Source organism: Tamandua tetradactyla, chromosome 9 (assembly GCF_023851605.1).
Source record: "Tamandua tetradactyla isolate mTamTet1 chromosome 9, mTamTet1.pri, whole genome shotgun sequence".
Classification (NCBI taxonomy): Eukaryota; Metazoa; Chordata; class Mammalia; order Pilosa; family Myrmecophagidae; genus Tamandua; species Tamandua tetradactyla.
This window is the reverse complement of record NC_135335.1, coordinates 91,813,620-91,827,021: the sequence shown is the minus strand read 5'-3', so window position 1 is coordinate 91,827,021 and position 13,402 is coordinate 91,813,620. Positions and strand designations below refer to the sequence as shown.

At 36.9% G+C, this 13,402-nt stretch overlaps 1 protein-coding gene across 1 annotated transcript in view; it reads left to right on the top strand.

Annotated features, from left to right (window-relative positions):
* OXCT1 (3-oxoacid CoA-transferase 1) overlaps window positions 1-13,402 on the top strand; it is a 152,212-nt gene that overhangs the window by 120,255 nt on the left and 18,555 nt on the right. The window contains exon 15 of the mRNA XM_077117071.1: window positions 13,168-13,248. Within this exon, the coding sequence (XP_076973186.1) occupies window positions 13,168-13,248 (81 nt within the window). The remainder of the gene's footprint in view (window positions 1-13,167; window positions 13,249-13,402) is intronic.

Here is a 13,402-nt window from a genome sequence, read left to right as displayed (position 1 = left end):
TAGGGTGATGTTGGCTTCAATTTTTTTGAAGACTTTGAGCAGGATTGGTACTAATTCTTTCTTGAATGTTTGGTAGAATTCACATGTGAAGCCATCTGGTCCTGGACTTTTCTTTATTGGGAAGTTTTTGATGACTATTTCAGTTTATTTATTTGTAATTGGTTTGTTGTGATCTTCTATTTCTTCTTGAGTCAATATTGTTTGTTCATGCTTTTCAAGGGACTTGGCCATTTCATCTAAGTTGTCTATTTTGTTAGCATATAGTTGTTCATAGTGTGCTTTCATTATTATCTCCTCTATTTCTCTGGGGTCAGTTGCTATTGCCCCCTCTCCTATTTTTTATTTTATTTATTTGCATCCTCTCTCATGTCAACCTATTTAAGGGACCATAGATTTTATTGATTTTCTCTACCAAGTTCAGGTTTTGATTCTCTTCAATTGTTTTCACATTCTCAATTTCATCTGCTTCTGCTCTAATTTTTGTTATTTCTTTTCTTCTGTTTGCATTGGGATTAGTTTACTGTTCTTTCTATAGTTCCTCCACATGAACAGTTAAGTCCTTGATTTTTGCTCTTCTTTTTTAATATAGGCATTTAGGTCAATAAATTTCACTTACTGCCTTTGCCTCTCATAAATTTTGACATGTTGTATCCTAATTTAAATTTGCCTTGAGATATTTACTGATTTCTCTTGTAAATTCTTACTTGACCCACTGTTTTTCTAAGAGTTTGTTGTTTTAGCCTCCATATATTTGTAAATTTCCAACCTTATGCCTATTATTCATTCCCATCTTCATTCTACTATGATCTGAAAAAGTATTTTTTATAATTTCAATCTTTTAAAATTATTGAGACCTGCTTTATGACCCAACATGTGTTCTGTCCTGGAGATTGATTCATGAGCACTTGAGAAAAATGCATATCCTGCTATTGTGAGATGCAGTGTTCTGTAAATGTCTGTTAAGTATAGTTCAGTTATCATATTATTCAAGTCTCTTTTTCCTTATTGATCCTTTGGCTAGATGTTCTATCCATTGATGAGAGTGATGTATTAAAGTCTCCAAATATTATTGTATAGGTGTCTACCTCTCCCTTCAGTGTTGTCAGTGTTTGCCTCATGTATTTTGAGGTACTCTGGCTCAGTGTGTACATATTTATGATTTTTTTTTTCTTGAGTGTCTCTTTTATTAATACATAAAAGAACAATAATGTTCTTCTTTGTCTCTTTTAATTGTTTTACATTTGTTGTCTTATTTGATTGATATTGGTATAGCTATCCCATGCTCTTTTCTGATTGCTGTTTGCATGAAATATCTTTTTCCTATCTTTCACTTCAATGTAATATTGTCCTTGAGTCTAAAATGGTTCTCTTATAGTCAGCATATAGATAGATCCTGTTTTTTCCCATTCTGCTGGTCTATGTCTTTTAATTTGGGAGTTTAATCCAATAATATTTAATGTTATTACTATAAATGCAGTACATACTTTTACCATTTTGTCCTTTGGATTTTATAAGTCATATCTGTTTTGCTCTCTCTTTTTAACCTTTTAGTTATCCTTACTGATAATCTTCATTTCTATATTGTTCTTCAAACCTCTCTCTCTTGTCTTTTCCTGTTTGCCTATAGCACTCCCTTTAGTATTACTTTTGGAGCAGCAGTCTTATTCACAAACTGTCTGTGTCTGTTGATCTGTAAATATTTCATACTCTCCTTTCTGAAGGACAGTTTTACCAGATGTAGAATTTTTGGTTGGCAGTTTGTTTTAGGTTGCTAATGCTGTTGGTATGTAGTACACCTGAAATGGACTGGCTTTTATAAATGAGATTTATTTAATTACAGATTTACAGTTCTTCAGAGGAAAGGCAGCTGGCTTTCTCTGTCAGAGAGGGAGCAACATGGCAATATTTGAAGCCTTCCCTCCTGGCTTCTGGGTTCAAATGACTTTGCCCAAAACAATTCCTTTCAGCATTTCCAAACTTCTGGGTCTGAGATGCTCTAAGCTCCTCTTTTCTGACCCCTTTTAAGTCTCACTCATTGCATAAGCACTCCCCTTAGCCAGCCCCAGGTGTAATCAACCATAAATGAAATTTATATGCTCATGATTTAAGTCCACAGCAACAGAACAACTGGACACCATCACCTGGCCAAGTTGACACCTGAACCCAACTACTTGGGGTTGGGTCCCCTTGTCAATTTGGAAACTATACACATCACCTTAAACCATACTTAATCTCTAAATAGAAAGCAAAAACAGACTTCTTTTCCTAGCAGTGCTCATCTGTCCTGCATACACCACACTAAATCTTTTCATATACAGAATACATTCATTTCATCACAATATCACAAAAGCCTTAATCATTTCAGTAAAAATAGAAATATAATACCAACTTAAAAATTGTGAAATTGCATCAAAGTCAGTTACAGATATAGTCTGTCTTAAGGCAAAATTCTCCTCTGGCTGTGTACTTGTGAACTTAAAGCAATTTATCTACTTCCAATATACAAAGAAGGAGCAATCATAGGATAAACAAACGTATTGCCATAGGGAGAACTTGGAAGGAAAACTGGGGTCACCAGACTTAAACAATTCTGAAAACCTGCAGGGCAAACTTCTTTAGATTTTAAAATCTGAGAGTCATTCAACTTCAGGGTTTTAGAAAGCAGCAGTCCCACCTTTCCAAGAGCCTACACAGTGGCCCCACTTTCTCTAAAAACTGGGATAAGGGTTGTAACTTTGGGGAACGTTGGAGTGACCACCTTTATCTCTGCTCCACTCTCCTCAAGCATCTGGCTAGCACCTGGACTCTTTGCTATCTTGGGAGCACAAACTCAACCCTTTCAGAACAATGTGGTTGCAGTCAGGCTCCCCTCAGTTCCCAGAGTATGTGTTACACCCTCTTTGAGGTGTGGGGCACCAGTACTCTTCTTCAGCATCCAGGCAGAAGGCCCACTCTCTGCCTCCAGGCTAACTTACACCTTCCATATGCACAGGTTGATCCATTCTCCTGGCCTGAGGTTTCTTGGCTTCAGACCTTAGCTTCCATAGTTCTGCTTCTGAGGTTATTTTTCCTTCTATCTGTCCATTTTCTGTCCCTTCCAGTTCATACTGGCAGTGATTCCATTTATACAGGTCTTGCAAAAAATTTGTTAACTTGACGTGTAGCATACAGGGATTGAAGCCATTAGACAATAGGACCTTCCATAAATCCTTCCTGAATGATGACATCTCCAGTCCTGGTTTGTCTTTTAATGGCTCACTGGTTCCATGTTTGGTTAAATCCTCATGTGGGGCACTGTTCTCTGGGGTCTCCCTTTCTGGAAGCCCAGAATTTTCCAGGCCATCAGTTTCTGGTTTCTTTGTACCCAAAAGTTCAGTCCTCAGCCTCCCCTTTTCTTGTTGCATTTTACTATAAACTGCAAAGAAAAACCAAGCTGCCTCAACCATATTGTTTTGGAAATTCCCTCAGCCAATTATCCCAGATCATCACATTAAATTCTCCTTTCCATCTACCACCAAGATTAAATTTTGTCATATTCTTTGCTACCTTAGAACAAGGGCCACCTTCCTTCCAGTTTGCAACAAGACATTCCTCTACAGTTTCAATGAAAATATCTTAAGCCCATATTTCTACCAACAGTCTCATCAAAGCATTCTAGGTTTTCTCTGCCAAGCTCTTTACAATTCTTCCAGAATCCTCCCCTTATCTATTAAAAAAACCTTTCCAACATGTTTGGTATTTGCAAATGCAGCAGTACCTCACTCCTGGTACCAAAATCTGTTTTACTTTGCTAAGGCTGCTGGAATGCCATGCATCAGAGATGGCCTGACTTTTATGAAGGGGATTTATTTAGTTACAAATTTTTAGCTCCTGAGAGGAAAGGCAGGTGAATTTCATCTAGGTTTCTCTGTCACATGGGAAAGTACACTGCAATGTCTGCTGCCCTCTCTCCTGGCTTCTGTGTTCAAATGCTTTTCACCTGGGTATATCCTTTCTGTGTCTCCAAACATCTGGGTCTGAGCTGCAAAGTTCTTCTCCAACCTCTCTCTTTTAAGCCTCCAGCTAACCACTGTGGAAGGCACACCCCCTTGCCAACTACAGATGCGTTCAGCCATAGATGAAACTCCACACGCCGATGACAGAAATCCATAGCAACAACTGGGCATTATTACCTGGCCAAGTTGACACCTGAACCTACCTACTTCACAGTTTTTCTCTTTCAGTATCTTAAATATATCACACCACTGCCTTCTTGCCTCCATGGTTCCTGCTGAGAAATCCATATATAATCTTACTGAGCCTCCCTTGCATGCATGGTTGAGGCTGAAACTAAGGTGGGCTTAAGCTGTTTCTGTTTTCCAGCTCTTGAGGTCTGAATTATCTAAATAATAGTCACCCCCTATGCTAGGCCTTTTTCCCACACCTCCTTATGCCACCACCTTGTCCCATCAACTTTTCTTGAGTGATAGTTCCCTAATCTTTATTTCTAGACCCAATTTCTCTGATGAGCTCTGGAACTGTATTAACTACCTACTAGACAACCCCACCTAGATGACTCTCATCTACCTCAAATATAACACATACACAAGTGAAATAATCGTCATCTCCCCTAAATATATTCTTCCTCCTATTTGGCCAAATTAGAGGAATGGTGAACTCCCAGGCACCCATCTGCTCCTTACCTCTTCACTAAGCCCTATAGGTAGTACGCCCATAATATACAGTCCTCTCTCTTGAGTATATGTTTATGGTCTTTGTTCTTGTTTAAACCCCCATCACATCTACGTAGATCACCGTTGTTGTCTGACCCTCCTTCCCTATAATCAAGCACAATGCAGACAGAGTTAGCCAGTCTAACGTTAAAGCAAAATTGAGTCATTCCTATTTAAAGTACTTTCTTAAGGTCCTCACTGCTTAGTTTATTTTAACCCACAGCCCTTTTGTGATCGGCTTACCCAACAATCTGTTGGCTCCAGGGCTTCATTTCTTCCAGGAGCTCCATAAATACGTCATGTTGTTTCCTGTACCTAGGTGTTTCAGCGTTCTATTCTCTCTGCCTTTTCATCAGGCTCTCTCTCCTACCTCTATAAGATCATAGATAAATGAGTCTCCATGTTGTGCATTTATTTGGTTTAGTGCCTTTCAACCTCTAAATATTATAAGTAACCAAATGAATATTACTTGATTCTTTGTCTTGGAATTTGGAAGAATGACCTCATATGAGTATGTCAACTTATCTGTTTATGCTGCCATCAAATATTTGTTGGGTACCTGTTATTTTCCAGGCACTGTGCTAGGAGGTGAGGAAATGAAACAATAAAAATACATAGTCCTTTGTGTAGGCAGCTCAGAGTCTCATGGAGAGAAAGTCATACAAAGAAATACTTAAAATAGAGGATTGTACAAAGTAGAGTACGCAGAGTAGAGCACTAAGCACCAAAGTCCTTTGTGGGGGAACTACAAAGAGGATTTCCCATAAAATGATAGATCATTTGCATGGAAGGCTAAACGATAGAGCAGGGTTTGCCACAGATTAGAGCTTTACTTACAGTGAAGTAGAAGTTGAGGGGATGGATGGGCACTGGAGTGTAGAAGAGCCGTGCATGTTGAGGTATTTACAGTTAGTCCCTGTTGTCAGAGAGCAAAGAAAGAGGGATTATATGAAAAATATGACTGGAGAGTTGGGCCAAGTGCCAGATTGCTGAAAGTCTTATATACCTCATGAAAGAGTTTCTAGTTTATTCAAAGAAGGATTTTTGGTCAGGACAACAGTATCATATTTGCAAATATGTGGTTGCAATAAATGCATATTCTCTAATTCTCAGATCCTGGGCTCCATTTAATGCTTAGATTAAGCTTAATAATTGCATTAATTCTTCTTATCCTTTATAATTTGTGTCTAATCAGATTCTCAGAAAATCTTCTAATGTTTGTCATTTCTCTTAGTACTTCTGTCCATTTTTGTTTCGCATTCTGTAAGGATTATTATATCTTCTGGACAGTTCCTTTTATCAATAAGTAATCACCCTCTTTATCTGATAACCTTTTTATTTGCCTTAAAATCTGTTTTGAAAGATGTTGTATTTGTTAGATATGTGAAAAGACATTTAAATCAGGATCAAATAAGTAAGCGTTTTTTGTCTCCCAACACACATACATAGAGTTTGTTGTCCACACAGCGGCCAGGGTGATTTTTTCAAAAATGTAAATGTATGTCGCTTCTTCCTTGATTGAGAAATCCGCCATAGCTTCCTATCTAATTTCATTCAAATACATTGTCTTTATTATTGCCTCTAATGTCCTCTGGTTGGTCTGCTCTACCTCCACTGCTTCTCTGATTCCATCTGCTGACGTTCTCCTTGTCTGCTTAGCTCTAGTCCTACACTCTTCCTGTAAGTTCTTGGAATATTCCAAGTATCCACCTACCTAAGAGTTTTTGTACTTTCTCTCCTCTCTGCCTGTAATGCTCTTCCCCAGATATCTGCATGGCTTGCTCTCTCACTTCATGCAGGTTTCCTGCTGGTCATTTTACCAGAGAAGCTTCCCCCAACTCTCCTATTATATAAAATAGAACCCTTCTCATCTTCTGATGACTCTTCATCCCTTCTTCACTAGAATTAAGCTCCATGAGGTCAGGCACTAGAGTTCTTATCAGCAATACCTGGAGTTGTGTCTGACATATATTAGGGGCTCAAGAAGTATTTGTTTAATTAATTAATTCTTCAAATGATAATGATACTTTGAATATATAGAGCACTTTTAACTTTTCTCAGGCCACCGTGTGTCTGTCTATTTTAGCATTATAGTACCCTTTTGAGATAGTTCTCATAATTTCCCTTCCAAAGACAAACTGAATCCCAGACTGGAGTTAAGTATCCTGATAAAAGTCAAGTATAATTTAAGAGCAAAATCGAACCCAGAATCCATCATATGAATCCTGCTCTGAACCTCTTTTATTTTAAATTTTTTTTGACTAAATTTTCTGTCTGGTAAGTATCACCACCACCACCAATATAAAGAAAGTATTTTGTTTTCAATATTGTATGCTGGAAATGTGTTCTTAAGGGTATATCATTCAGAGCACAAAAATAAAAGAAACTTATTCACAGTTGTTTATTGGAAACAAACAAAGCTTGCTTACCTATTTTAAAGAACATAAATGAGAGCTCTATTTCTAAAGCAGATTCAGATTTTATTTTTGTTCTTGTAGGAGGTTTGGATTCTGAAGGGATTTAAAAGTCATAATTATATTGTTATGACATTTGGAATAAATCTTTGTGAATAATTTTTTATTAAGTCCAATTTGTGTCTGATAGCATAGATCTCCTATAGAAATCTTGAGTACCATTTGGTTTGTCTTTGCTGTTTATGGAAAGGGATTATAAAAAATAAGTGAGATTTATTATTACTATTTATTGTGGACAAGTCTGTTACCAAAAGCCAACAAATATGGAGTGTTTTTTTTTAAAAAAAATGTTTTTCTGGGAAAGATTCTTGTGATAATTTTCAGCAACATTGAAAATATTCCAAAATAAATAAGATACTATTTTATTCAAGATAATCTATAATTAATAGGAGTTAAGCTGGCTTAATTTTTTCCATTCATAAAAGCTTACCAATCTTTAATAGTTTCTTAAATAGACTTTTAGTGGTTAGCATCTGTTTGGAAAAAAATATTCATCTTTACAAAATAGAAACCCCATGCTTACATTTGTCTTATCTTTCCAATAATGGTGTAAACTCCTGCAAAAAATGTTATGATGAAAAGAAATAAAACAAATATAGTCCAACAACTAGTAAAACTCATAGAAATATGTTACAGAATTTAATTAGACTAATCACTTTAAAAGCTATAACTATGAATTTTTGTGCAGGAATATCAACATTATTTCTCTCTCTCTTTTTTTTTTTACATGGGCAGGCACCAGCATGGCAGGCGAGAACTCTGCCATTGAGCCCCATTGCCCGCCTTATCCACATTATTTAAAAGGAAAACTAGCACCAAGAGAAACTTTCCAAGGTACCATAACAATTCATGACAGAAAATCCAAATTCCCACTCTTGGGTTCTGAGATCACATGCTACAGTTTTAGAGAAGAAAAAAATATAAGCCTTAGGTCATGCTAATGATTTTTGTGTTACATTGAAGAAAAGGGGCCTTATATTCTAAAATCTTAAAGCTCTGGAGATTTTATTTGCAGGGAAAGTGGCTTCCTGTGTCTGTTAATTTGGCTAGTATTCCCCTTGAGAATGTGCCTATAACCACAAGCTATTATTACATCCACATATCAAAAAAAGTTTCAAATGTCTTTCACTTCACAATTACTGAAGTCTTTCCACTGCAGTCTTTTGTGGATTATTGGACTGTCTTACTTAATAGGTGCTGGGTAAAGGCCCAAAGTATCCCATGAGCATAAAATCAGTGTGAGTAATCCTATCCTATCCTATGTATCTTGATTTCCCTTATTTAGCAAGCCTGTATTTCTTTTCTGTGTACTTTTCTGTGTACCATGTGAATCATCATAGTGATTTAATCATCATATACTTTGTAATTCAGTACTCCCCAATATTTTGTGTTGTTTGTGTGTGTGTGTGTGTGTGTGTGTGTGTGTGTGCGTGCGCATATGCATTTGTGTGTCCAGAAGAAAATTTCACTTGGCTTAAGCCTTGAGAGCAGTGGGGGAAAAGAAGGCCCTTTCTGTGGTATTTTGACAAGCTCAAAGGGAGACCTGCCATTGGTGGGTTGTGCCCCCAGGCAAGGTATTTGAATATTCCCTTGCCAAATTTAACTTTTGTAGCCCCTCTCTTAAGTAGATTGTGGCAGATCTTGGAATTTTAGCAGGGAGCAGGTGGAAGGGGTAGAATAATAGTAATTCGCCCTGCTTATCTCCCTACTCGTAAATTTGCATGTTTCATATTGGAGTGCTACGGATCTTGGTTTCTCCCATTGCTCATGCCTTTATCTCCCAAAGTCATTGTAAGCCCTTCTGTGAACGTTTGCTGTCTGTCCGTATCCTAGTGAGCTTAGAGATGCTGGGAGTGCAAGGTGCATATCTCAGAACTAGAAAGCAGCCTCTAGTGGTCCAAAGACACATAGTCACTTGGTATTTTACAGCTCCAACTCTGTTGGAGTTTCTTTGATTCAGAATTAATACTTTCAGACAACATTTACTGATCGCTGTGGTTTGCCTAGCACTATACTTATTGCTGTCGATACCATCTCATCACTCAGTGTGCTCAAGTCCAATGAAGTGTGGTGGGAGGTCAACAATTAGAAATTGGGTGGTGAATAACTGAGGCATGGGAGCATTTAAGAGATGTACAGGGTGGGGATGTCAGAGGACGTTTTTCCTAGGAAAGATGACACCTGAACCAAGACTTAAAAAAGTAGAAGGATTCTATTATTTGACTATGGGGTGAGGGGCACATGTTAGTGAGTATTCCAGGTAGCATGAACAAAGGCTTAAAGACATGGTTCCTTAAGGAGATACCCAGCTCCTTTAACGTGGCCTTTGTGTAGTTGACCTCTTAGGCTTTTCCAGAGGAGGTGCGTAAAGGAATTATATTGCAGCTGCATTTAAGCACTTAATGGAAGAGAGGAGCATAAAATGGAATTTTATATAAAACAGAATCTTATAGAAATTTTCATTTGCTTCAGGTGAATGAAATGCTGGCATCAAATTCAAAAACCATCCTGCTGTGAAAAAAGAACTTATTTGGGATTAAGCATGTTGTGATAACATGAAGTGTATCGTAATGATAACAAGAGGATTTGTTATTATTTAATCAGAGTTGTTTATTACTGAAGAACTTAGGTCCAGGATTTCACACAGATGTTTAAAGAATTAAACCTAAAGAAAGATCACCATGAAACAAGCAGTAAAAAGTAATATGACTTTAAGTCATTGTAAAAAGAAATGATGAATTACTTTAGGTCTTTCACAAGGCCAGTAAGTAATAAAGGGGGAGAGAAGTAAATGGAAGAAAGGGGCTTGGCATTTCACCAAGATTATGATGAAGTTAGCAAATAAGGGCTCATGGAAATCAGGAGCCCTCAGGTCTAGTGGAAGCATTTTTAAGCAGAATATTTTGTATCTGTTCCTCTGCCTTTTCTGACATCTGTTGATGGATAAAGAAGAGAAAGAAGCAGAATGACAAGGGTGAACAAGACCCCATTAACCTCACTAAAGTGGATATTTGTGCACAGATTCAACCTCTCCTACTTTGCTTTACTTTCAGAATATTTCATTTGATTTTTCCGATGATCATATGAGGAGGACAAGGCAGTTGAAGAGAAAACTATAGCACGAAGAATTTAAGTGACCAAATGACTATTAATTGGCAGAGCTGGGTCTGTTAACTCCTAAATATAGTGTTCTTTGCTTCCACACTACACTACCTTTTTATTAGGATTTTTTTTAATGCTAAAAACTCAGCAATTGTTCCTCCTTTGTGAATCATTAATATATGCAGCTGCCATACCACATTGTGAGGCTCAGCCTGGCGTGGTTAGAATAGAGCACTAAAGTGGGACTGAGTCATATTTGGCTTCATAGCTAACCTATTGTTGAAATATTCAAATTGTGACATTCTCTAATCTTTCTCCATCTCATTTTCTCTTTTTCTTTGATCTGTGCTATATCTTGGAGCTAAATGTGAATGGAGTCATTTTGGCTACATTGTTATAACTGCAAGAATACTCTTGGTGCCAGTTTCCTCAACAAGCCATATGGTTTGCCTGCAAATATGTGTTGTGTTTTCATTAGTTTTGTGGGTCTTGGGAATTGGGTTAAGACTATTTTCAGTGTAATTCGATGTTCGACTTCATATAGGAACTCAAAAGCTCCTCACAAGTTCCCTGGAAGATTACAGAAATGTTTAATATAGATTGTATAAATAATACTAGCTGACATTTATTGAGCACTTGCTAAGTGCTGGACGCTTGAAATGTATTACCTCATTTAAGCCTTACAGTAATGCTCTTAGAGAAGGCAAATGGGGGGCGTGGAGGCACATGGACCTTGTATAGCTAATGTATGGCAGGTAGTTTGGCTCAAGCGCTCACTTTCTTAACCTATATGCTATACTATTAATGCTGAAAACGGTCTGTGAAGGGGCTCTTTTGATAGGGCATAGTTAATTCTGTCACTTGAGATTCATGATTCTTACTAGAACAAAGTTGGTTGTTCATTAAAAAACAAGTGGTTGCTTTCACACCAAATGTAGATCATGCTCAGATAATGAGAACAAAGTAAAAGCTCCCTTCAGAGGTCTACAGATTGTTCACTTTGTTCACAGCCAGGCCAGAAATTCATTGTGCCAAGCCTTATTTGAGTTATATTAAGTGTAAGTAGAGGTGACGACTGTAGAAGTTTGAATATTTATCATTAATGTCAGCTGTTTAATTTAACCTCTGAGACACGTGAAAACTTTCTTTGAAATCTTGATAGGAAAATAGATAATTAGAAATGAAATGAAAGTGAGGTTTTATTTCTAAAGCTATAAAGTTTCTTATACGAGGAGAATCAGAAGCATATAACATATTATTAAAGTTATAATGTTTAACCCCTTTATATGCATTCACAGAGGTTATGATTGAATTGAGTACCTTTAAAAAAAAAAAGATTCCCATTAGCCATTTCCCTTTCTCCTCTTATTTATTCATGCATACATTCTTTCAAAAACTACTTATTAAATAACTTTTTTTCCCAAGCACAGGGTTAAGCTTACTAAAACCTTTTCATTACTGAAGTTGACAGGTTATCACAAGGAGTAAAATGTTCTTAATTAAACCCAGTTGTGTGAAATTCCCTGCTTCTGACCATTTACTTGGTCTGACACCAGTTTGAGGAAAGATACAAACCAGGTAACCAATGCATATTTTAGCAGGTAAAACATTGGAAAGGCTAAAGATGTTGGTGATGTCATGTGTGGTGCTTTTAGATCCAAAAGGAAGCAATAGAAGCATTTTGTCATTTTTAGAATACCTAGAATGTTCTAGGTTAGCCTTCAGCCTCTATGGAAATACTAGTTTAGGACCCTGGTGTTTGATATTTCCAAAGGAGCTTAATCATAATCAGAAGAAAATGACCCAAAGGTCAGATTTTCAGAGCCACCATTTCCCTGGTGCTTCACAAACTGCCACAGCAGCTGCTCTGTACTGGGGGTGGGGGGGGGGGCAGGGATTAATGTATGAACATCCGTTTTCTACTCTTAATCCCTCATTTATTTTGTATTGGAAGAAAAGGGACTGTGACCAAAAGAAATTCTGAGAAAACGTGTATTTAGGTTAGCTCACTTACTTTACATATGTGCAAACTGAGGTACAGGAAAAGCAAGCAGCTGCATAAGAAAGTTAATATAATCATGGTATACTACACTAATTGGATCAGCAGTGAACAATTGTATACCATCATTCTGTCAGTGATGTAAATTCAGATTGTTGAGTTGTCTACAAATTGTGATGTAGCTGTGTCTGGAGAGTTGAAGGTAAAAAAGGGAATGTTGGTGGGTGGGAGTGGTTCATTGTAAGAGAATTAAATCCCCATCTGCCACAATAAGAAATTAGTAAATAACGTCTAAAATTGATTAAGCATTCAATAAATAACATGGCAAGCATAATATTTTAAAATGTAGAGATTAGAAGAAAATGGCTTAAAAATTGGAATTAAGTCTATTAAGAGCAGATCCAGGGTGAGGAGAATGACAGTGCAGTTGTTTTTTCTGTACATATATTGCTTTTTAACAATTAAAATTAAATTTTTTTAAAAAAGGGAAGTAATTTTATTTTGTTCTGTGTGTGCTACCTATCCTTGTTCAGTAGCAGCTTATGTTTATCAAGGAGACCATTTCCTGGAAGAGAAAAGGAAGCAGGATATTAGAAGTGAAATTTCCTATCAGCTGATACCAGACTTGAGACTCAAATTTATAACAAGGTGTTTCCTGAATAAATCACTTATGCCTTTGGCTATTAATTTGGAAATCTATGTAAATTATTTCAGGGACAGAAGCTGCCTCCAGAGAGAAAGTAAAAGGATGACTGAATCTTGAAGCAACTTGTACTTAGGAGACAATTTCTCTTAGAGTTTCCGTTTGTCTTATAATTATAGCCATTCTAAATAAGAAGGGTTCCTAACTACTTTTTCTGATGTTTCTTCTTTAAAACAGGGAGATACACATAAAATCATGGAGAAATGTACATTGCCACTGACTGGAAAGCAATGTGTCAACCGCATCATTACTGAGAAGGTTGTATGATTTTCTCTTTTCATTACTTCCAGGGTCTGCCACTGCCTTTTTTATTTATAAGACATTTTAGAATTATTTATTGCCTCTTGAAAGTATACTTTGTTGGTAGGAGTAGTATTAATTTAATCCATGTGTAAACTGAATAGAGAAAATT